The 25,582-nt window shown below is 38.1% G+C and overlaps 1 protein-coding gene across 2 annotated transcripts in view; it reads left to right on the top strand.

Annotated features, from left to right (window-relative positions):
* The window catches only part of LOC149418548 (serine protease persephone-like), a 54,615-nt gene extending 36,915 nt beyond the window's left edge, over positions 1-17,700 (top strand). For both annotated transcript variants that reach the window (XM_089638567.1, XM_089638566.1), the window contains 5 exons: positions 734-892; positions 12,460-12,546; positions 14,556-14,583; positions 15,863-15,994; positions 17,192-17,700. In XM_089638567.1, coding sequence (XP_089494693.1) covers positions 734-892; positions 12,460-12,546; positions 14,556-14,583; positions 15,863-15,994; positions 17,192-17,374 — 589 coding nt within the window. In that variant the 3' untranslated portion in view covers positions 17,375-17,700. The remainder of the gene's footprint in view (positions 1-733; positions 893-12,459; positions 12,547-14,555; positions 14,584-15,862; positions 15,995-17,191) is intronic.
* Positions 17,701-25,582: the final 7,882 nt, after the last annotated feature.

Here is a 25,582-nt window from a genome sequence, read left to right as displayed (position 1 = left end):
CAAACAATCTTCTTCATCTTTTTGAACGCTTACTACGGAGCCTTAAGAACTCTCTCGAACTGTTCGAAGAGTAAAGTTAGCGAGATGAGTCAGTAGTTGAACAGAATCAATTCCGATATCGACATATATATATATATTTAGTTTTTAAGAAGTTGCTTTTAAACAGCATCTTTGTTGTCGCTAGTATGGTACGCAGTTATTTTATTTTTCACTCCATGTTTACAAATTATACACCATAGTGTATAGCTACACTAAATTCTGCTTTGTAATACGAGTATGTATGTACCGACTTATATGAATGCAATTTATTTCAAGACGATTTTTAACGATTTTGTAATGTATTTAAAAGAATAAAAAATTGAATTGAATTGAATCAGCGGTTTTCCTTTGAAATATAAAACCATAACAAATATTATTTTTCGGAATAACTTATTGAGTAAAACCTCAAATTATAATATTTAAATATTGTAGACAATATTAGTGATTCTTAAACGCAAATCTGAAACAGAAAAATCAGAAAAGGAAACGGTCACATCTGGCACAGATGTGACCGTTTCCTTTTCTGATTTTTCTGTTTCAGATTTGCGTTTAAGAATCACTAATATTGTCTTCAATACATAACAAATATATTATGGTGGTGAATCTCAGATGACGTAGTGATTGTATTAGACAATTAGACCTACTTAAGATGCACATGGCAATGTTAATATAACCTGCACTTCTTTTGTTTCAGCTCAGAGCATGTCAAGTTCGTCGGATTGGGGGGGAACTATACACCTCAGTACAACCCTGACGCTATATACGATGTGATAAAAATACACGCCCACCCACTATACAAAAGGACTTACTCACGCGCGTATAACGACATCGCCCTTCTGCAGCTTGACAGACAGTAAGCTTTTCATAATTATACTAAACATTAGTAAAAATCACAAAACAAATAAGTTCATGGGTGCGACCGGAATTTAAAAAAAGACCATTTGCTATTCCGGCATTTACTCTAGCAACTGAGCTATCTCCCAAACCTTCAGACCTGCCGCATTTCTGCACTCCATTTTATACACATTTAAGTGTGTACATTAGGGTGTCCCAAAAAAATTAAAGTTGTTATTTTTGAACGCATACCCTCTAATTTTGTTTTAATAATGACAAAACACTTCTAAAAAAAATTTCGTTTACTTTGGACAACTGCAACCCGTGCCGAATTGCATCGAAAGATGTCAGTACTTGTACATTAAGACGCCAGCGAGCAAACGTGTTGATGAGCTTGTAGTAACTTGCTATTTTGTTAGTAAACGAAAATCACTCGTTCAGGCAAGATGTTGTTAGATTTACGCACTTATAAAAATAGTATATTTTTAATAGGAGTCGTAAAACACCAAATATCGGGTTCTAAACTGCCATCTAATGGACAAGTTCTTGAAGTTTTGTTCTACAATATCCGGAAAGTGAATTTAACTGTCAATATATACCAAATATAGCCATAGTTGGTATTAAAAGCTGTGTTTGAAGTAAAAATCAGTCAAGTGACTACAAGCCCTGACATACCACTATTCAAAAAGTTTCGAGATAACTGTAAAAATGTTGATCCCGATAAAATTCAGTGCTACAGAGAACCGCTTCCGAAATCGATGATTTGCTTGACGTTTACCGTACTGCACTGACAACAAAAATACTTGTAGATGACTATTGAGAGTTTTTAGAACTCTGTGTGATAGTTTTAGGAGGAGATACAGCGAGAAAATTTAAGATTCGGCCTCCAGGTGCTCGATGGATGGCAAAGGCGCTTTATTCCTTGAAAATATCATTAATTTGTGCGCAATTTAAAATTACCGGTAAGGAAAAGGCGGCACTTTTAGACGTTTGCCTGTTCATAGTAACATCCTATGTCAAGCCATGGTTACAATGTATTATAGTAGTTAAAGCACCTTACCAGGACTATACTATTTTTGAAATCTATGAAGGCTTAAGAAAAAATTGATGAAAACATCTCAATGGCAGCTTTATTTCTGTTCAGTAAGTAGTTATGGTATTTGACCGATGAAGGATCTATTTTTATCGCTGTTTGACGACGCTGTGGATCAAACAACTAAAATAAAAATGCTCGAAATATCAAAAAAAATAATTTATCAACCCATGACAAACGTTACATCCTATCGAAGGAAGATCTTGATGGTAAATTGTATGGTAAGTTTATTAAGTAGTTTAAATTATGTGTTGTATTGAGGTTTTTGTTCATATCATAATTTAGTGACTTTTTTTTCAGAGAAAAATATTTACGACTTCATTTCAGTCAAGAGCAAGTATTTGTTTGATCGTTTGAAAACAGATGCCAGTTTTCTTAACGAATTCCCTACGATGTGGTCAAATAATGCTTCGTATCAAGAAGTCAGAAAGAAGGTGTTGCCGTTGAGGGTAGTAAATGATACAGCTGAAAGAACTGTCAAGTTAATGCAAGATTTTCATGGCTTAATCTCACGGTCGAAGATTAACAAAAATAATTTTTGTTACGATGCGTTCAGGAACACCGGAAGATTTATCCTGACTGTAAAAAACAAAGTATGAAGAAAAAATTTAAAAATAAACCATTTTTAAATATACAATGCTACATAATTGAACATTTGTGCATTTTAAAATTTTATTTATCCGACAAAAATGAAAGTTGAAAATCCTTCCATATTAACTCTGTACCATATGTTTGGCATCAAGTCGGCACGGGTTGCCGGTATTTAATCAAAATAATATTTATTACACGAGTTATTGGGATCAAATTTAATAAAATAAGAGGGTATGCATATTTAAATTCATGAAAAAAAAATTCTTCCTTATGTCCTGGGACACCCTAGTGTACATGTACATAAAACTAGTAAATTGGGGAAAACTATTACAAACTGAATGTCCCTCAGAACTGTACTATACTTTGAAAAATATATTTGATAATATTTATTCGTCCTCGAAGAAAGAAATATCATTTGAAAATAATCCTAGGCACAGCAATCCGTGGGTTACTGAAGAAATTAAGAACATGATTAAAAAAAGAGATCATCTTTACCGAAAATGTAAGAATAGCCCAAATAACCCGGTATTTCGTTTAGAATATACTCGATATAGAAACAAAACAAACAAACATATTAATATTACTATGAACGCATTCCACAAAAATCTAATAAATAGCTTAAACGGAAACCCGAGGAAATTCTGGGACGAAATAAACAACCTAATAGAAAAACCTAAACAAAATCTAGATAAAATAATCCTTCAACATATGGGAAATCAAGGAGACACAAAGTTTTTATGCGATAAATTTGCTACAACATTCGTAAATGAAATAAAAAACATAAGACACAATTGTACTACAAAATTCTTAGATTGTAACATGTATACAACTCCTGCTATTATGACAATGAGATTTAGACCTGTTTGAGAAAAAAAAATAAAATTAATAATATGGATGTTAAAAAGTCAGAAGGCAACGACCAAATAAGAATTAAAGACCTGAAGTTAATTGCTGATAATATAATTCCAGTCCTTACTAAATTAATTAACCTTTGTGTAGATTAGTCATCGAACTACGGTAGTGGATAGTCGTGCTCTGTGTTTGACGAATTGCCTACCTGCTGTCGCGGACTTCGTACAGATAAGAAATTATTGTGACATTTTTGTTTTCTATTATTTCTTTGTTATATTTAGGTTTTGATAAATTCGTGTGTATAGTCAATCAAATAGACTGTATTATTATTTTTTTTGTTAATTAATTTATCAATATGGAAGAAGATGAAAATCGACCTCCTGACCCCGAGTCCATATTTAATATTGGAGATGAGTATGAATCGGATGTTTCTATAATACTCCCTTCCAGAAAACGAAGACCATCGCTCTGTCTTAATGTACCACCCAAAATTAAACCTTCGCAATCCGATGAAACCTCAAACCCTAAGGAAAGTCGTAAGGATACCATATTATCAGAATCTAAAAATACTGAACTAAGTTATTCCCCATCCTCCTCGGCTCCATTCATTGTCAATGTCCAAAGTACTGAACAAGGAAAAATCATTCATCCTCTGGATTTCGGGAAATTCATTTTTAGTTCAAAAAACAGTAACCTTGGCATAGTTAACGGATCTATTAAGCCGGAAGGCCGCTATAAGTTACCCCTAGAATTTAAATCCGCAAACTTTGCAAATGAATTTGTCCAAAAAATTGATACGCTTTCACACCACAAATTTAAATCTTATATTCCAACTTACAACCTTACTAGAATGGGCCGAGTGAGAGGTATACCAACCGATCTCTCAGAATCTGAAATTGTTGATGCACTTAATGATTCTCAAGTGACCCCCAAGGTTTTAAAAGCACGTAGATTAAATTACAAAGATACATCTAATGGAACCACTACATGGAAACCCTCACAATCGGTTGTTATTACTTTTGAAGGCCAAACTTTGCCATCTCGGGTATTTATTTATTACAACGCACTCCCTGTGGAAGTATACAAATTCCCGACGATCCAGTGTTTTAACTGCTGCCGCTTCGGACACTCAAAACCCATATGTCGTTCCCCTCCACGTTGTTTTTATTGCGGAGAGGACCACCCCTTTGATCTTTGCCAAAAATCATCGAATGATCCACGTTGCATTAACTGCAAGGGAAATCGTACAGCGGTTAGTGTGGCCTGTCCAGAATTGACCAGACAAAGGAATATTAAACAATCAATGGCTTCAGACAACATTTCCTATTTCCAGGCATCAAAATTATTCCCACCTGCAATAAAATCGTTTGCAGAGGTAACATCTACCTCAATTCCTTGCAATCTATCTTACTCTAAATCTCCTCCATCATCTTCTCACAGGGAAACAATTTTTATACCACTAAAACCAAAACCAAAATTTATTGCTTCTATTGATAAAAATCAACATAATGATATTTTGTTTAACCCAAATGGGAATTATAAATCTCAGACACTCGATGGGAGTACTTTAAATAGTTCCCAATCTTCCCCTAATTTAGGGAAAGTGGTGAGTGAAAATTCTGCTTTTATTCAGACTTTAATTACCCTATTAATTTCTATTCTTTCAAACAACAATAATATACCGTCCAACGCTGCCGATTGCATTAAATCTTTATTATCCTGTCTTCCTAATGTCTCCGAAACTGAACAGAATTCTTCAGTGGAATATCAGAAGTCTAATCTGTAATAAATTTGAACTTGTAAAATTACTCGATGAACATGAAATTTCAGTTGCCGCTATTTCTGAAACGTGGTTTAAACCCTCGTATCTATTTAAGATTTCTGGATATAACTGTCTTAGACATGATAGACTGGATGGTAAAGGTGGCGCTGCCTTAATCATCCATGACTCTATCATTTTCAAACCAATCATGTTTCATACTCTCTCTAACAATTTTCAGATAGTAGCAGCTGTTGTATGTGATATTACAATACTATCAATATATGTCCCTCCCTCCACTATTTTTGATGAAAACGAATGGTCATCATTTATGTCTCAGATCCGTCCCCCGTATATGTTACTGGGCGACTTTAACGCTCATTCTACCTCTTGGGGTAGTGAATTAACGAATCGTTCTGGCCGTAATCTTTTAGATTTTATTGATTCCCATAATTTATGTATTTTAAACGACGGATCTCCAACCAGATTCACCCCCCCTCAACAAAGGAAAAGTGTTGTTGATTTATCTCTCTGTTCATCTTCGGTGATACGTAAATGTTCTTGGAACATACTTAAAGACCCCCTTTTCAGTGATCATTTCCCTATTATAATCCTCTTTCACTATCTAACCACCTCGCATTCCTTTACAATTAACAATAATTTTAAATTTAAAACGAAAGATGCGAACTGGAGATTTTTTTCTTCTGTATTAGACTCTCTTGTTCACTCTGTAAAATCTTCTCTTGGGAACATCAGAACACAATGTGAATTATTTCCTAGTATAGTTATAAAAGCAGCAGAAAAATCCATTCCAAAGCGTAAAGTTAACATTAAAACTAAACATTCGACTCCGTGGTGGGACGAAGAATGCACTCGTGCTGTTAACTCTAGAAAAGAAGCAGTTTCCATTTACCGCAAATGCATGTCTTTTGAAAATTTCTTATCAGTGAAACGCGTCCAATCAGAGACTAAACGTATTTTGAAAAATAAAAAGCGGTCTGGATGGCGAAAATTCTGTGAAAACTTGTCTCCTGAAACTCCCCAGTCATCTGTTTGGACTAATTTTAAAAAATTCGGTTCGTCATATGCTCCGGAGCGTACCAAAAATATTCCGGAGGAAATTATTATAGGTTTTGCTGATAAGATTGCCCCTCCTTCAGTTGCCAGATGTGAAGAAATGCCCTCTTTTATTTCATATCCATCTCACTCTAACTGGCTAGACTCTCCTTTCTTAGTTAGTGAACTACAACGAGTAATTAAATCTCTTTCTGACTCTTCTCCGGGTCCTGATGGAATATTATATAGCTTCTTTAAAGCATTCTCCGACATGTCGGTTGAATATTTCTTATCCTTAATTAATAACATGTTTGAAACAGGATTTATTCCGGATGTCTGGAAAGTTCAAAAAATCCTCCCGGTTTTAAAACCAGGGAAAAATCCGTCCGAAGTCTCATCCTATCGTCCTATTGCTCTTTCGTCGTGTTTAATTAAAGTAGTGGAACATTTGATAAAGAACAGATTAGAATGGTTTGTTGAAAATCACAGTATTATCCCTCCTAATCAATACGGCTTTCGGAAAAAGAAATCTACTATGGATAATTTAAGTTTGTTAACAACAGATATCCGTATTTCTCAATCCCTTAACTCTTGTACATTGGCCACATTTCTAGATCTTTCTTCAGCTTACGACGATGTATTAATTGATGTTTTGAAGGAAAAATTAATTAAAATAAAAATCCCCATAAAATTAGTTCAATTTATTATCAACTTGCTAACAGACAGATCCATTATTATCCACTCTTCCTCAAACATATTGAAGCGCAAACTTTGGAAAGGGCTACCCCAGGGGTCTGTAATCAGTCCATTATTATTTAATATTTATATGAGTGATTTAGACATTGTAATCCCTTCGTCTATTAAGCGAGTTTATTTTGCGGACGATTTTCTCATATATTTATCTCACAAAAATTTATCGCATGCTGCGAAGGAATTAAATTTGGCCTTACATAATATTAAAGTTTGGATGTTGACAAATGGAATGAATTTAGCTACCTCTAAAACCAAGGTAGTGGCTTTTACTCGCAAAAGAAAACTGCCTCACTTTACAGTCTCTTTTGATAATTTCTCCTTTCAAATCGTTAAGCAAATAAAATTTCTTGGCCTGCTTTTGGACCATAAGCTTTCCTGGCTCTCGCATATTCAGAACGTTTCTGCTAAGTGTGAAAAGGGGCTTAATATGATGTGAGCTGTTTCCAGAGTATGGTGGGGATCCCATCCTACTACTCTTAAACGAATGTATAATTCCCTCGTTCGAAGTCACTTGGATTATGGCACATTTCTTTTCGACCCACTTCCTAAATATCTGGATAAAAAACTTGAAAGAATCCAATCAAAAGGGCTCAGAATGATTATTGGGGCAATGAAATCTTCTCCAATTAATGCTCTTCAGATAGAATGTGTAGATCCTCCCTTATTTTTGAGAAGACAATACCTCGCGGATAGATATATCTTCAAAGCGTTATCTTTATCGCGTCACTCATTGGAACAGAGTCTCGATCGTTTGTTCAGTATTTTGAATAACAGAAGAAGGGTAATAGATAGAGATCGATTCCCTCTCTTATTAAAAAGTTTTCTATCATTTAGATCTCTGTCTTCTTACCTTCAAAACCTACAAGATGATCCAATCCTTCCTATTTACAGTACCCCGTTTAATGCTATTAATTTTATGCCAAACGTAATATTTTCTGACTTCCGGATAAACATTTTATCATCATCAACATTTCAAAATGTTGAAGAACATTTTAAAAACATTATATTTTCAAATTTTCCTGGATTTTCCCTCATATACACAGATGGTTCCAAATCCGACCACAAAGAATGTGGCGCATCGGTATATATTCCTGAATTCAATGTTAATCTGTCTTATAAATTGCCTAAAGAAATTTCCATATTTACTGCAGAATGCTTCGCAGTTGAACAAGCTTTAATTCAAATCCAACTCCTCAATATTCGTCGAGCCTTACTGTGTACTGACTCTCTAAGTGCAGTATTAAAAATTTCCTCTAATATCGTTCGATGTCCAGAAGACTGTGGTATTTGTAATATCAAAAACATCCTCGATTCTTTAAACGAATCTATGTTTGAGACAATACTGGTTTGGGTGCCTGGCCATCTAGGAATTGAGGGTAACGAGAAAGCTGATTCTCTCGCTAAACTTGGAACTGTATCTGGTTCTATCCCTTTAGATTTTAAAATTCCTGTCTCTGACGTCTTCTCTATTCTTAAATCCAACATGTCTCGTTCCTGGGAAGAAAATTGGACCATCACGAAAACCCAAACTGGATCTTTCTATGCTGGAATACAAAATCATATTCCAAGTAAACCTTGGTTCCACGGCAAAAAAAGTCCAAAAGATTTATTTCCTGTATCTCGAGAATGAGAATTGGCCACTGCTCTATTGCAACTCATTTGTTTAAAATTCGGGTGCTCGAAAGTTCATTATGCCAGTGTGGTGTGGAAGATGAGACTCTTGACCATGTCTTCTTCAATTGTAAAAACCACTCTTCTTTCAAAGGCATGTATCGATTGCTTATTAAAATCACCCACCAGTCTCCCCTTAGTATTCCATATTTGCTGTCTCTCAACAACTCTCGCGTATATTCTATTCTTTATAAGTTTATAGATTTGAATGACTTTAATATATGATATGTCCAGTCCCCTTATAGATAATTCACACCAGTTTAACCATATATCTTAACGCAATCGACACAAAGCACTCTCTTTAGGGTGAATTGCCTAATACAAAAAAAACCTTTGTGTAAATAAAAGCATCATGCCTGACGAACTTAAAACATCCATCATCAGACCTATTTATAAATCAGGAAATCACAAAGATTTCACAAACTATCGACCAATTGCGATTCTCTCGTATATTGATAAAATTATTGAAAGAGCTATCTTTAACCAAATACAATTTTTATAGAAAAAAACAGAATCATAAATCCCATACAGTACGGATTTCAAAAAGAAAAAAGTACTACACAATTACTTTCTAATGGTCCCACGACAATGGAATTATTATTAACGCAAAAAAAAACAAAATATATGCTTATACACTCTCCATATGCAAGTTGTCTGGATAAAGAACTGCATATAAAAAGTCATTCATACGATTGTTTTCACACAAAAAACCAAGCTCTGCCATGTAAATGCCCAAACATAGAAAAAGTTTACCAATATACATACCTTGGTCTTACAATAGATGTCAATTTTAACTGGTCAAATCACATTGAAAATGTATGTAATATATTAAAATCCATATTAGGGAAATTTTATCACCTAAAAAACTTTGTTAATAAAAATATATTATACTGTATATATAATGCACTAGCGGAATCAATTATAGGATACGGAGTAAATAGTTACGGATTAACGTATAAAACGTTCTTAAATAAAATAGAACAAATACAAATCCGTTTCCTAAAATTGATATCAGGCAAAAAAAAAATTAATTGAAGGCGATTATAAAAAAATGTTTTCTTTGTGTAATGTGCTCTCTATACATAGTAGGATAGATTACCAACTAACGCTAGATGAATTCTGGAACACAGAATACAAAAAACCTGTAAACCATAACTACCCTACTAGGCATAGAGAAGCACAAATGTTCATTATTAAAATATCGCAAAATGTATACGGAGATAGAACAAAAAGACATAAAATTCCGGAATTATTTAACTCATTACCAGAAGATATTAAAAATGAGACATGTTATTCAAAAACAAAAACGAAAATTAGATTGTTCTACCTCCGCCAAACATAAAAACTATTAATATTGTGGATCAAGATAAGTAACAAGTTCAAATTAAATATATTATTATAAGCTAATACATAGAAAAAGTGAGAGATTTCTTACAATTAAACTGATTGATCAGTTTTGTAGGATCTAAGTAAGAGAAAATAATGTACACATAAAAAAAACTGAATAAACATATATAACAACAAAAAAAATAACATTATTTTATCAAGATTACCAATCTGACGGCCACCGTGGTCGAGTGGTAAGGCTCTCGACTAGCGATCCGGAGGTCAGAGGTTCAAATAGTAAATCTTATTTTAACAATTTATTATGTAGTACATTTGCAGTACTTTCTATAGTGAATAGTGGAATATACTCTCAGTATCGCCCTGGTGTAAGACTACAGTTCAGAATTGAAACGTTGCTTGAGATGGCTTTAGCCATGTTTGGTGACCAGATCTGAACAGCCAGGTACTTTCCCACCATCCTCTTCCTCATCTCCTAGGTTAGTTCCTTATTACTTATTAGCAGGAATAGTTCCACGTGTATAGTGCCACCTCAGTGTAGGTCGACCAACAAACACTCCTATGTCCTGTCCTATCTTCCATTCTTGCTACATGCCCTGCTAGCGGAACAGGCCCACTGTTGCTTCACATGGTCTGATGCTCTGTAGGGAACTCGCTTGCATACAAGGGTTAGTTCAAGCAACGCCGGTTCCTTATAACTTATTAGCAGGAATAGTTCCACCTGTATAGTGCCACCTCAGTGTAGGTCGACCAACAAACACTCCTATGTCCTGTCCTATCTTCCATTCTTGCTACATGCCCTGCTAGCGGAACAGGCCCACTGTTGCTTCACATGGTCTGATGCTATGTAGGGAACTCGCTTGCATACAAGGGTTAGTTCAAGCAACGCCGGTTCCTTATAACTTATTAGCAGGAATAGTTCCACCTGTATAGTGCCACCTCAGTGTAGGTCGACCAACAAACACTCCTATGTCCTGTCCTATCTTCCATTCTTGCTACATGCCCTGCTAGCGGAACAGGCCCACTGTTGCTTCACATGGTCTGATGCTCTGTAGGGAACTCGCTTGCATACAAGGGTTAGTTCAAGCAACGCCGGTTCCTTATAACTTATTAGCAGGAATAGTTCCACCTGTATAGTGCCACCTCAGTGTAGGTCGACCAACAAACACTCCTATGTCCTGTCCTATCTTCCATTCTTGCTACATGCCCTGCTAGCGGAACAGGCCCACTGTTGCTTCACATGGTCTGATGCTATGTAGGGAACTCGCTTGCATACAAGGGTTAGTTCAAGCAACGCCGGTTCCTTATAACTTATTAGCAGGAATAGTTCCACCTGTATAGTGCCACCTCAGTGTAGGTCGACCAACAAACACTCCTATGTCCTGTCCTATCTTCCATTCTTGCTACATGCCCTGCTAGCGGAACAGGCCCACTGTTGCTTCACATGGTCTGATGCTCTGTAGGGAACTCGCTTGCATACAAGGGTTAGTTCAAGCAACGCCGGTTCCTTATAACTTATTAGCAGGAATAGTTCCACATGTATAGTGCCACCTCAGTGTAGGTCGACCAACAAACACTCCTATGTCCTGTCCTATCTTCCATTCTTGCTACATGCCCTGCTAGCGGAACAGGCCCACTGTTGCTTCACATGGTCTGATGATCTGTAGGGAACTCGCTTGCATACAAGGGTTAGTTCAAGCAACGCCGGTTCCTTATAACTTATTAGCAGGAATAGTTCCACCTGTATAGTGCCACCTCAGTGTAGGTCGACTAACAAACACTCCTATGTCCTGTCCTATCTTCCATTCTTGCTACATGCCCTGCTAGCGGAACAGGCCCACTGTTGCTTCACATGGTCTGATGCTCTGTAGGGAACTCGCTTGCATACAAGGGTGGACTACAGCAAACTGTGCAACACACTAAACACTTTAATATAGAAAGATACCTAGCGCAGACCCGGAAAAATCCCAGAGAGTCGGAATTCTCGATAAATAGTTCCAATTTCGAAAATGATGACACTTAAATTCAAAACCAAAGTTCTGGATATGATTTGAAAATTTCACGGCAAAAATTATTAGAGTGATTTATTTTTGGGGTATTATGCCATGTTGCGCTACCTTCTTCTTTAGCCAACGTTTCGGACAGCATTATAGTGTCCACCATCAGGGCAGATGTGTAATCGAATGTGAAATTACACGTTTATTTGTAATTACTGTAATGCTGTCCGAAGTGGGCTAAATAAGGAGGTAACGCAATATGGCATAACAATAAATTTTATAATTTATTTTTACTTTATTACGTTTATTTCCAATGTCAAATAACAGGTGACAGGGTCTCACGAGTGTCATGCGTCATGCGTCATGCGTCATGCCGGAATATCGGCATACCGCTCCTAAAGGGTTAAGGAATATTATTGTATTGCACTACCACTTCACAGTTTTACAGAAATAAATTATATAAATTTCAGGGTAACATTCACAAGCAGAATAATCCCAGTCTGTCTCCACACCGGCACAACTCTTCCTGACAGTGGGTTCCTCTTCATTGGGCAGTAGAGTCACGTGGGGTAACCGTGCGCAATTTTTACATTGGGATTTTTGTATTAAAAAGCTTTAGGTATTTTACTCAATTTTTTTGTTTATTAATATGATCGATTATTAAGGCATCTCAAACAACCATAAAAACTTCATTTGGTTCATAAATCAAACAGTTATATAAAATAGTTTACATGCATGTCGATTGCGTACACTTACCCCGTGTGCGGGGTAAGTATACGCATACCGTAGGGTAAGTGTTCGCCCCGAGAAGAGTTACCCCCCATTGCAATTACCACACTTAAATTGCCCCTTATCGTAGTCTGTGCAGTTCTCATGCCACCATGCTTTACATGCAATACATTCTATCCAATCTTCTGTTGGTGGATCTCGATATTTCTCCTTGCACTGTGGGCAAAAATAGTCCTTATTAGCCTGTTTTTGTGCGCTCTTTAAACAGTTATGCAAGCTGGAATCTCCCGCCTTACGCTTTGTGGTGATGCTTTGTGGTGTGACTGTCTTGAAAAGAGGTGGTCGTCCGATTTCCATGGTTTTAAATATTGGTTTTCGGACGATTTTTGCATCTGCATCTGTCTGCTTCTGCTGAAGTTTCTTTTTATAGGGACTTGAGATAATTATTTCAGACTTGCAAACATTTTTCAGTTTGCGTAAAACCGCCGAACTTGAACAACGTTAAACCCAATAGCTCTCGCAATACTTGTGGGAGTAGTCTGTCTAAAAGCTAAAACAGGGTTACGTTTTAGAAATCCATACACCCAATCCTTGCCAGCCGTTTTTGTAATGTTGTCAAATCTGTTCTCGATCTTGTTGATTTCAGCATACTCGTAAACAATTTTTCTCATTGTCGGCATAGTCAGGACCAGTGGCGGCTCGTGACTTTTGGGTCACTAGAGTGTTAATATTACAAAAAATGGCTTTATTGATGTTGTTGTAGCTGAAAACGATTTTTTATTTTTTTTCGAAAAATTGATTTTTTGTATGAAGATTTTCAGGAATTCCGTGCGGCGCACGGCTATACTGAAATTTCCTGAAAATCTTCATACAAAAAATCGATTTTCAAATAAAAATAAAAAATCGTTTTCAGCTATAACAACATCAGAAATGCCATTTTTTATAATATTAGCACTCTAGTACACCCAAAAGTCACGAGCCGCCACTGGTCAGGACGTAGAACATTTTGTCAGTTTTTTTACAATAATCAACGATTTCGGCCTGAAAATAAATGAATCATTATTAGATCAATAGTTTCACAAAAAAAATGACATTTGCACGATAAATTGAGTATCTATTTATCTAAAACTCTACCTCTTTATCTGGTGTAAATGTCGGACGATATCTCCCCATTGAAGTTGCTATTAATTTTAGTTTTAGGCGTTTACGCCGAGTGGCTTCACTGATCCCAACAATATCTGCAGCAGCAGGCTGACTCTTCCCCTCTTTCATAAGCCTTTTTGCAGTTTCTTTTTGCTCTTGAGTGCAAGATGACCTCTCCGGGTGCTTTCTCACGTACACACGTGGCATATTTCACTGTAAAAAAATAACGAGAGTTGAAATATTATGCTATAAAATCAATTTTATCTATCGGGGTAAGTGTTCGCACTCGTCCAACTACGAACGCTTACCCCAGCACACTTACCCCGTCACACCAAAATTCAATAAACTTTAAAAATCAGATAAGTGGTTATCTTTATTAGAATTATGACTTTGCACCCGTCTAACTAACAATATTTCACAAAAAATTATCATAGACCACGTCACTCTGACACAGCTGGTTACACAATAGCACACATCGGTAACAGAGATGAAAAATTTAAGAAAACCACGAAAAAAGTAATTTACCTACCAGTTTTTATTGACAAATCAGCATCCACTGTACACATGTCCTGCTTCGGCGCGATCCAGAACGCTACTGAATTAAGGAACGCGCGGGCGCTTAACAGGCACAATCTTGTCGGAAACATCACTGCGAACACTTACACTCCGCGTACGGTTACCCCACGTGACTCTATGGCTTAATCACCACATCTCCCCACAAGGTTAGAACACATTTCTCTGCCTTCAGAATGAACAAAGACCGATGATGTGATAACGATAAGATTGACAGCTGTGGCTGGTATTAAAGGTACATTTGTTTAAATAGATATCTAACCATCACGCCGTCTCTCCGCAGGGGTAGGCAGAGAGGAGGGACCGCCACACAACTCTGTTTTAACACACACTCCTCGCTTCATGCACATTCATACATAGGTTCTGTTAATCTGAATCTTGAGATGACCCAAGTACTTGCCATGTCTACCTTGGGAGTCCCAGACTCCTTCTACCATCCGCTCCTTTCTCCGTACATTCGCTCTACATGTCAAACCCATCTTAGGGTCCCTTTATAAATCTTTTCCACAAAGCTTACATTATTGAATTCTTGCCCGATCTCCACATGTTTATGGTATTTCTACCACTCTGAAGAGGAGAAATGAAATGTTGATTAAAGCATACACTTAGAAGTAGCTGCTTCAAATCCTCGCGTGTAATTTCACGATTAATTATTAATTTATTTAAAGTAATGTACATATATATTTGTGGCACGTTCCAGAGTGGAAGATACTCTCAGTATCGCCCTGGTGAAAGATCTTCATTCGGATCGAATATATCTTGAAATGGCTTTAGTCGTGTTTGGTGACCAGATCAGGACGGCTGGCATAGTCCAGTGGTAACGCATTGGACTGCCATTCCGAAGGTCGCGGGTTCGAACCCGGCGTGCGCAAATAAATTTTATTTGATTGATTTGTGTTATTTCACAATTAATTAATTAAAATAATATATAGTATATTTGCGGCACGTTCCAGAGTGGAAGATACTACCAGTATCGCCCTGGTGTAAGACCACCATTCAGAATTGAAACGTTGCTCCAAATGGCTTAAGCTGTGTTTAGTGACTAGATCTGAATAGCCAGGTACTTCCCCACCTTCCTCTTTCCCTTCCCCACTTACCTTCAGCCTCACAACATCCCCCAATTGGGGATGCCATAGTCTCACTGGCTCCAGACGGGAGCAGTTGGGACTCTTGTGAGGTATTCACTATAAAAAAAAAAAAAAAAGGTACTTCTCCACCTTCCTCTTCCTCATCTCCTTCGCCTCCCCACTTCCTCAATTGGGGATGTCATAGTCCCACTGGTTCTAGACGGTTGGGAGCAGTTGAGAGACTTGTGTAGTATTTACATTAAAAAACATTTTTTTTCAAAACCTCACTTCACATTGTAATACTATACGGATTGTTCTCATTGGATAAAACAATTAGTTGGTACGTTTTTCAACATTTCAGACGACAATGCAGAGAGTATCTCAGGAGGAGTGCTCTAGAACATTCCCCGCTGGCAGCCCTGCACACCGTGAAGGCGTAAAACATGACCTGGAGATTTGCAGCCGCCAAGTCAACACAGCTGGAGTATGTCCGGTATGTAACGCTGGGATGCATTGTACACCAAGCTCATTATAACAAGGATGTTTTTTATTATTTAATATTTTTATAATAAAACATTGATATAACAAGAATTTTATAAATAACAAAAGAGTAGTCCCGCTGCCTTCCCCATGGTAGCTTGTCTACAAGAGTAGTCCCGCTGCCTGCCCCATGGCAGCATGTCTACAAGAGTAGTCTCGCTGCCTGCCCCATGGCAGCTTGTCTACAAGAGTAGTCCCGCTGCCTGCCCCATGGCAGCTTGTCTACAAGAGTAGTCCCGCTGCCTGCCCCATGGCAGCTTGTCTACAAGAGTAGTCCCGCTGCCTGCCCCATGGCAGCTTGTCTACAAGAGTAGTCCCACTGCCTGCCCCATGGCAGCTTGTCTACAAGAGTAGTCCCGCTGCCTGTCCCATGGCAGCTTGTCTACAAGAGTAGTCCCGCTGCCTGCCCCATGGCAGCTTGTCTACAGGTCTTCCATTTTTTTTCAATTTAATTAACATAACACATAATCATTTTGCATATAAAATTTAGTTTTAATTTCATAATAATGTCTATATTATGTAATGTAACATTTAATCTCAAGGGACGGGTTGTTTCACAAAATTTGAACAATTCATCAAATTTCAAAGTTTATTTTCAAGTTCTGTGAAGGTTCTATTCATTTTCTGTTAGTATTTCAGCTTTGTGAAGCCCTTGGCCAGTAATGATATAATAATAGAACTTGAATAGAACCTACAGGGAACATGAAAACCAACTTTGAAATTGTTATTGTTCCGCGAAACAACCCGTCCTTATTCTTCTTCTGATTGCTCTCTTCTCTCGGAATGTATCTACTTTTAAGGAGAAACGACTTCCTTAATTAATTCCTCCCGTGGATTAACATTTGGGTAACTTTTTCATATTATATGATTAAGTAGGTAGGTATTGCCTACTTACAAATCTTAAGTTTTCAGAAGAAATTTTGATTTAATGAGAGAAAAACGAAAACATATATTTTTTGGGAGCGAGGACTTTTATTCACAGAACTAATAGGATTAGGTTAGGTTAGGTTAGCTAAACCAAACCATTTCCATTGACCATTAATGTAAACACTGACCACCTACCGGTTTTAAAGAAGCGATTAATTAATTAAAATGAATTAATAATCTGTCATTTGAAGTGTGTTCACCTTATCACTTTATTTGTTCTCAGGTCTGGTACTACGGCAGCCCGCTGACTATAACCAACAGCCCCAGGGTGGCCTGTACTCACCTGCTGGTGGGGTTGGCATCCTGGAGTAAGGATTCACCCTGCATAGTGACCAATACGAGGATATCTACCTTCGTCCCTTGGATAGAGGGTATTGTGTGGCCTGAAAGCGGTGTTGTTGTTTAGGACCGTGTTTTAAGCAATTTGTAATTTTTATTATTTTTTTTATTCATTCTGCATGTAATGGTATCAATAGAATTAGTTAAGGGGGACAGTTGCCCCTACCCCTCCCCGTGTATACAGGGTGTCTGGAAACTTGTAGTAAAAGCGGCAAACTGGCGCATCTACGTCACATGGAAACCCCAAAAAATACTCTGGTTTTGTTCGATCAGAGCAATTCAATTCTTTTGTTACATTTTTTCTATTAAAACCTTTTGTAGCCGGGCCGAAGCTTCGACACATTTTAAAATACTACCAATTAAAAAAAAATTATAAATTCCAACTTCTGACTCGATTTACTCGAAAATAAAAACTCACAAAATAAAAAAAATACTTTTGTAATATGTTCATCAGTTTCCCATTTGTACTATGAGTTTCCGGACAACATGTATTACACAAATCCCACACAGGCAAGGCCAGTGGGTAGGCATACTTGGGATTAGTTAAAGGTACTTAAACATGACTTATTGTGGAATGTAGGTACATGTACATACCTATATTATTTCTATAAAAATGAGATTTTTATGTTTTAATAATATCAAAATCAGTTGTAGTTTTTAAATTGTAAACACGTTTTACAGAAGAAAAACATATTGGTGTACTTAAATTTTTCTTACTTCTCTATCTGAGTAATAAAAAGTAAAATTAAAATGTTCCTGACCTTAATCTGCTACTTTAAAAAAACCAGTTTACTGAATTATATAACAAATCTGAGTTCAATCGGGCAACTGGTTATTGAGAAATCGTAGTTGCCGATTTGTATTTGTGCGTGTAAAATGGATGTACCATTGGGTGAGATTAAAATGAAGTAATTGATAGTTAGCAGCTAATCAGCCAACCCAGGGCCAAGAACAACTTGTTCCTCTCTCTTGGAAATTGGATTATAGTCAGTTTGGCATTCTGTCCTTCAGTTCTTGTTACTTGTTGCCTTCTCACTACTTGTCAGTACTCATACTTCCCTCTATTCTAGAACTTTCTAGACGACAATACCGCATTAAGTAAGGTGGGGATGATGGGTAGATACTGCGTGCAAATGAATCATGAATATGTTTTAATGTTTTGTGAACACCTCACTAGGAGAACAACATTATATGCTGAGGTGTTCACATGTCTTAGTTATGTGAATTATTAGAATATTATTAAGCATTATGTATTTAAATGCCTGAGTTATTTATATTATGTATTGTAAATGTTTTTGACTCTTGTTTAATTTTAATAAATTTTTTTGTATATTTGTACGTCTTTTGTTTTGATTCAGTTTTTTTTCCATCTTTAGTGTTGGTGTATTCTGTATTACCGATATTGTCGATAAAAGTCTTTACGGTCAATAATGGTTGAAGGTAGACAAATTAACGAAAGAATTAAAACTTAACATAGAAAAGTTAAGCCAGAAAGAAAGAGAAAAATGCGCAAATACATAACAAATATTGATAAAATAAAAAGAAAAATAAAAGCACCTGAATTCGGCGGTCACCTCTGGTGTGGAGCCCTAACAAGCCCCTTGACTTTGTGCTGAAACTGACGGTGCGTTTGATAGATTTTCCTTTCTTAACAAACGGAAGAGCACAAGCGTCAGGTAGGAATGATCATGAGAAAACATGTGGAGATTGGCAAAGAAAGCAATAATGAGTAAGATTAAGAAAGGGATGCCCAGACGGTTAGGATTAACAAATCACTATAACAGAAGAATACCTTATAAAGGTTTGACGGTTAGTTTTTGGTTTAGTTTGGTTTTACGTGATATCTGCACCAAAGGCCCAGCTGCCCAGAGCCATATGTGCTGATTCCAACTTAGATATTATCAATCAGATATTTTATATTGGTGACTTGTGCCAAGTTTGGGCAATTACAGCAAGAATCAGGTCTTGGACAGGAGTGAATTGTTATTTTTTATTGTTAGTAGGTTGAGTAGCAGAGGACAGACTAAAAGTATTAAATTTAAAACAACATATTTTTAACAACTTGTGGAATAACTTTCCTAAGTCGGGACTCATTTGAATTCTCCAAACAAATCATAGTTACTGATTAGTACTGTGTAAGTGGAATAGAGCAAATGGATGGGGTTCTTTGTTTTATATTTTAATCCAGCCTGTCCTGGACACAGCATTAGTGCAATTTTGTATGAGTAGTATTGAAGCCAAATCTAGGATGAGAGGAAATTGCCTGGCAGCCATCTTGTATGACATACTTTTGAACTGATTTGTGAGCAAAGTGGTGCATAATGAACTATTATAATTTTATTTTTGTATTGTTAATGCAGTTATAACAGCTTATGATTTTTCGGGGTATTTTATTAGACAAGGAATGATATACGTCATTAAAAAATTAAAATAGGTTTTTGCATTTTCCATACAACTTCCCCCTTGCCGCGACTTCAAATTGTTCTCAAATTGCTCCGTCCAGGGTTTTTTAGGTCCGTGTGAAGTTTGGTATCAGTTATTTAGCCAGGGCTTCTACAGGGACCAACTTGATACATCTCTCATAGCGAGGACAAGGACCGACTGATATACAGGGAACATGAACTAAATATCTCTCATAGCGAGGACAAGGACCGACTGATATACGGGGAACATGAACTAAATATCTCTCATAGCGAGGACAAGGACCAACTGATATACGGGGAACATGAACTAAATATCTCTCATAGCGAGGACAAGGACCGACTGATATACGGGGAACATGAACTTAATATCTCTCATAGCGAGGACAAGGACCGACTGATATACGGGGAACATGAACTAAATATCTCTCATAGCGAGGACAAGGACCAACTGATATACGGGGAACATGAACTTAATATCTCTCATAGCGAGGACAAGGACCGACTGATATACGGGGAACATGAACTAAATGCGATAATAGGAAGAATGTTACATAAAAACTAATTGTTACGCGGATGACAGTACAGTTCATGATAGCTTTTTGTTTGACAAGCCCCCAAAGGGCACACAAACTCCAACGGCTCGGAGGGCTTTGAAGCAGAGAATGGACGGTTATCTCGAGATTATTTCATATTGATAGATTCCCCAATCTTAACAAACGGACTGCAATCTTTAGAGCACAGGCGTCAGGTAGGTATGCTGTCCTTGTTCTATCGGTATTACAATGGAAGATGCTCTGAGGAACTAGCGTCATTGATCCCTTCGGCACCGGTGCGTAGTCGGGATACACGGAAAACGCGCGCCCAATATTTGTACACGGTTGACATTTGTCACATGAGAACGGGTCGCTTTTACGTTTCGTTCTTAAGTTCAACAGCTCGGCTGTGGAACGAACTGCCGGCCTCTGTGTTTCCTCCCTCCTACAACATGGGACTCTTCAAGACCCATGTTCACTCCTTCCTCTCCACAAAAAGACCCTCCACACAGCATCCCCAAAGATGACATAGGCCCTGAGGGAAATTATTTTCTTCAGGGCCTCCTGTGTGGAGTTAATATAAAAAAAAAAAAAAATTTTTTGATTAATAAATCTAATTTGAAAATGGATCTAACTCGGCTTGACATCATTAGACTACCACTCACTTCAACTTGTCTATACTATAACTCACTTACACTTGGCTAGATTTCCACTCACATACACTCTTAATGCTAATAAAACCAGGATAAAATGTCTCTATTGAAACTTTCAGACAGAAGAATAAGCACAGATTTAATACTGTTACAAAGAACACTACATTTTAAAATTGACTGTCCCGAATTACTTCAATTTATCAATATCCATGTTCCCAAAAAATCGTGCCGACATTTCTTACCTTTTTACTTAAATAACCCCAGAACACTAGCTTACCAAAATTCTCCGATTCCGAGACTTCACAGTCTTTTTGATCTGGGTGATATATTTCATTTGAAAACTAATCAGTATAAATGTTGTGTATTCTATCATTTCTATTCTTCTAGACACAAATAGACCTATGTACCCATACAACGCATCTACTATTTTGTTTTGTTGAATCTTTTAAATTCAATTATATGCGTGAGGATTCTTAGTTCCTGTTTACATTTTTAATTATGAATTTTGTTCTGTGTTTTTTCGCAAACCTTTTTGCCATTATTCTGATGTGTGTTTTATTGTTCATATGTATTTTGTTCAGTGTTTTTATCTTTACATTTTTATTTATTGTATTAATTTTTAAGTGTTTACTTTGATACAAATAGCTTGTAATTTTTTTAAAGAAAAGCTCAATTGGGCGTGTAATAAATAAAAACCAAATTCATTACTTTCAAAATAAAAAATACAAAAACTCTGAAGTGGGCATTGTAAAAATTGTCCCTCATTGGAAAACGTTGACCGTTTAACGAATCTATATTCTAAATTAATTAATAATTTTAACATATTCTAAATTTCACCAAATCTCTTGAAACGCTTTGGTCTTTAATTATTATTACTCATAGGTACCTATTTCATTAGTTAAGATAAAGAAGTAGTCTCTTCCTAGATATTGTATGGAGATACGCAATAGGATCTTTAACAATGTAATATACCTACCTTATCACTTGTAATAAAATGGAATCCCAACTGCTCCGATTGGGCCGGTCAGGAGGTAGCTTTAAGTTGTTACCCCTTCATTGAAAACAAAACAGTGTCCGATATTGCCACAACGACCCGAGGTGAGCAAATACCTCTATCGACATAGGATAGTGAATATTATATCGAACCGAAGCAAGTTACATCAAATGTACACAATACTTGTTCTCCCCAGACATCCAACTGCTGTATTTGAGGATACTTACTCTGGAATCAAATACCTCAACTAATATTGAAGCTTCTTGAAGCACTGCAGCGAATGCTTGCTGACTGCACAGTCAGACAATGTTAGAGTTGGTACTTATTAGTGTCAAGAGTGTTTAGAGAGTAGTTTTAATGGAAGAAGAAGTCGGGGAAGCCCGAGGAAGACTTAAAGCATGAGATACGTAGAACCAAACTATTCGTAATCCCGAGCAATGCCGGGAACATGTCAGCTACTACCAAACCATTCATAATCCCGAGCAATGCCAGGAACATGTCAGCTACTACCAAACCATTCATAATCCCGAGCAATGCCGGGAAAATGTCAGCTAGAACCAAACTATTCGTAATCCCGAGCAATGCCGGGAACATGTCAGCTACTACCAAACCATTCATAATCCCGAGCAATGCCGGGAACATGTCAGCTACTACCAAACCATTCATAATCCCGAGCAATGCCGGGAACATGTCAGCTACTACCAAACCATTCATAATCCCGAGCAATGCCGGGAAAATGTCAGCTAGAACCAAACTATTCGTAATCCCGAGCAATGCCGGGAACATGTCAGCTACTACCAAACCATTCATAATCCCGAGAAATGCCGGGAACATGTCAGCTACTACCAAACCATTCATAATCCCGAGCAATGCCGGGAACATGTCAGCTAGAACCAAACTATTCGTAATCCCGAGCAATGCCGGGAACATGTCAGCTACTACCAAACCATTCATAATCCCGAGCAATGCCGGGAACATGTCAGCTACTACCAAACCATTCATAATCCCGAGCAATGCCGGGAACATGTCAGCTAGAACCAAACTATTCGTAATCCCGAGCAATGCCGGGAACATGTCAGCTACTACCAAACCATTCATAATCCCGAGCAATGCCGGGAACATGTCAGCTACTACCAAACCATTCATAATCCCGAGCAATGCCGGGAACATGTCAGCTAGAACCAAACTATTCGTAATCCCGAGCAATGCCGGGAACATGTCAGCTACTACCAAACCATTCATAATCCCGAGCAATGCCGGGAACATGTCAGCTACTACCAAACCATTCATAATCCCGAGCAATGCCGGGAACATGTCAGCTACTACCAAACCATTCATAATCCCGAGCAATGCCGGGAACATGTCAGCTAGAACCAAACTATTCGTAATCCCGAGCAATGCCGGGAACATGTCAGCTACTACCAAACCATTCATAATCCCGAGCAATGCCGGGAACATGTCAGCTACTACCAAACCATTCATAATCCCGAGCAATGCCGGGAACATGTCAGCTAGAACCAAACTATTCGTAATCCCGAGCAATGCCGGGAACATGTCAGCTACTACCAAACCATTCATAATCCCGAGCAATGCCGGGAACATGTCAGCTACTACCAAACCATTCATAATCCTGAGCAATGCCGGGAACATGTCAGCTAGAACCAAACTATTCGTAATCCCGAGCAATGCCGGGAACATGTCAGCTACTACCAAACCATTCATAATCCCGAGCAATGCCGGGAACAAGTCAGCTACTACCAAACCATTCATAATCCCGAGCAATGCCGGGAACATGTAAGCTACTACCAAACCATTCATAATCCCGAGCAATGCCGGAAACATGTCAGCTACTACCAAACCATTCATAATCCCGAGCAATGCCGGGAACATGTCAGCTAGAACCAAACTATTCGTAATCCCGAGCAATGCCAGAAACATGTCAGCTACTACCAAACCATTCATAATCCCGAGCAATGCCGGGAACATGTCAGCTACTATCAAACCATTCATAATCCCGAGCAATGCCGGGAACATGTCAGCTACTACCAAACCATTCATAATCCCGAGCAATGCCGGGAACATGTCAGCTACTACCAAACCATTCATAATCCCGAGCAATGCCGGGAACATGTCAGCTACTACCAAACCATTCATAATCCCGAGCAATGCCGGGAACATGTCAGCTACTACCAAACCATTCATAATCCCGAGCAATGCCGGGAACATGTCAGCTACTACCAAACCATTCATAATCCCGAGCAATGCCGGGAACATGTCAGCTACTACCAAACCATTCATAATCCCGAGCAATGCCGGGAACATGTCAGCTACTACCAAACCATTCATAATCCCGAGCAATGCCGGGAACATGTAAGCTAGTACCAAACCATTCATAATCCCGAGCAATGCCGGGAACATGTCAGCTACTACCAAACCATTCATAATCCCGAGCAATGCCGGGAACATGTCAGCTACTACCAAACCATTCATAATCCCGAGCAATGCCAGGAACATGTCAGCTACTACCAAACCATTCATAATCCCGAGCAATGCCGGGAACATGTCAGCTACTACCAAACCATTCATAATCCCGAGCAATGCCGGGAACATGTCAGCTACTACCAAACCATTCATAATCCCGAGCAATGCCGGGAACATGTCAGCTAGAACCAAACTATTCGTAATCCCGAGCAATGCCGGGAACATGTCAGCTACTACCAAACCATTCATAATCCCGAGCAATGCCGGGAACATGTCAGCTACTACCAAACCATTCATAATCCCGAGCAATGCCGGGAACATGTCAGCTACTACCAAACCATTCATAATCCCGAGCAATGCCGGGAACATGTCAGCTACTACCAAACCATTCATAATCCCGAGCAATGCCGGGAACATGTCAGCTACTACCAAACCATTCATAATCCCGAGCAATGCCGGGAACATGTCAGCTACTACCAAACCATTCATAATCCCGAGCAATGCCGGGAACATGTCAGCTAGTACCCAACTATTCATAATCCCGAGCAATGCCGGGAACATGTCAGCTACTACCAAACCATTCATAATCCCGAGCAATGCCGGGAACATGTCAGCTAGTACCCAACTATTCATAATCCCGAGCAATGCCGGGAACATGTCAGCTACTACCAAACCATTCATAATCCCGAGCAATGCCGGGAACATGTCAGCTACTACCAAACCATTCATAATCCCGAGCAATGCCGGGAACACGTCAGCTAGTACCCAACTATTCATAATCCCGAGCAATGCCGGGAACATGTCAGCTACTACCAAACCATTCATAATCCCGAGCAATGCCGGGAACATGTCAGCTAGTACCCAACTATTCATAATCCCGAGCAATGCCGGGAACATGTCAGCTACTACCAAACCATTCATAATCCAATGCCGGGAACATGTCAGCTAGTACCCAACTATTCATAATGGAAATCAATGGAAGTTAATGAAGTTAATGGACTATTTGTCCGTAAATAAATAAATAAATAAATAAAAAAATAATTCCGAGCAATGCCGGGAACATGTCAGCTACTACCAAACCATTCATAATCCCGAGCAATGCCGGGAACATGTCAGCTACTACCAAACCATTCATAATCCCGAGAAATGCCGGGAACATGTCAGCTAGTACCCAACTATTCATAATCCCGA

The sequence above is a fragment of the Hesperophylax consimilis genome, chromosome 13 (assembly GCF_061612785.1).
Source record: "Hesperophylax consimilis isolate HC1 chromosome 13, BYU_Hcon_1.0, whole genome shotgun sequence".
Classification (NCBI taxonomy): Eukaryota; Metazoa; Arthropoda; class Insecta; order Trichoptera; family Limnephilidae; genus Hesperophylax; species Hesperophylax consimilis.
Note: the sequence above shows the minus strand (reverse complement) of the source record. Positions and strands in the feature narration are given on the sequence as shown.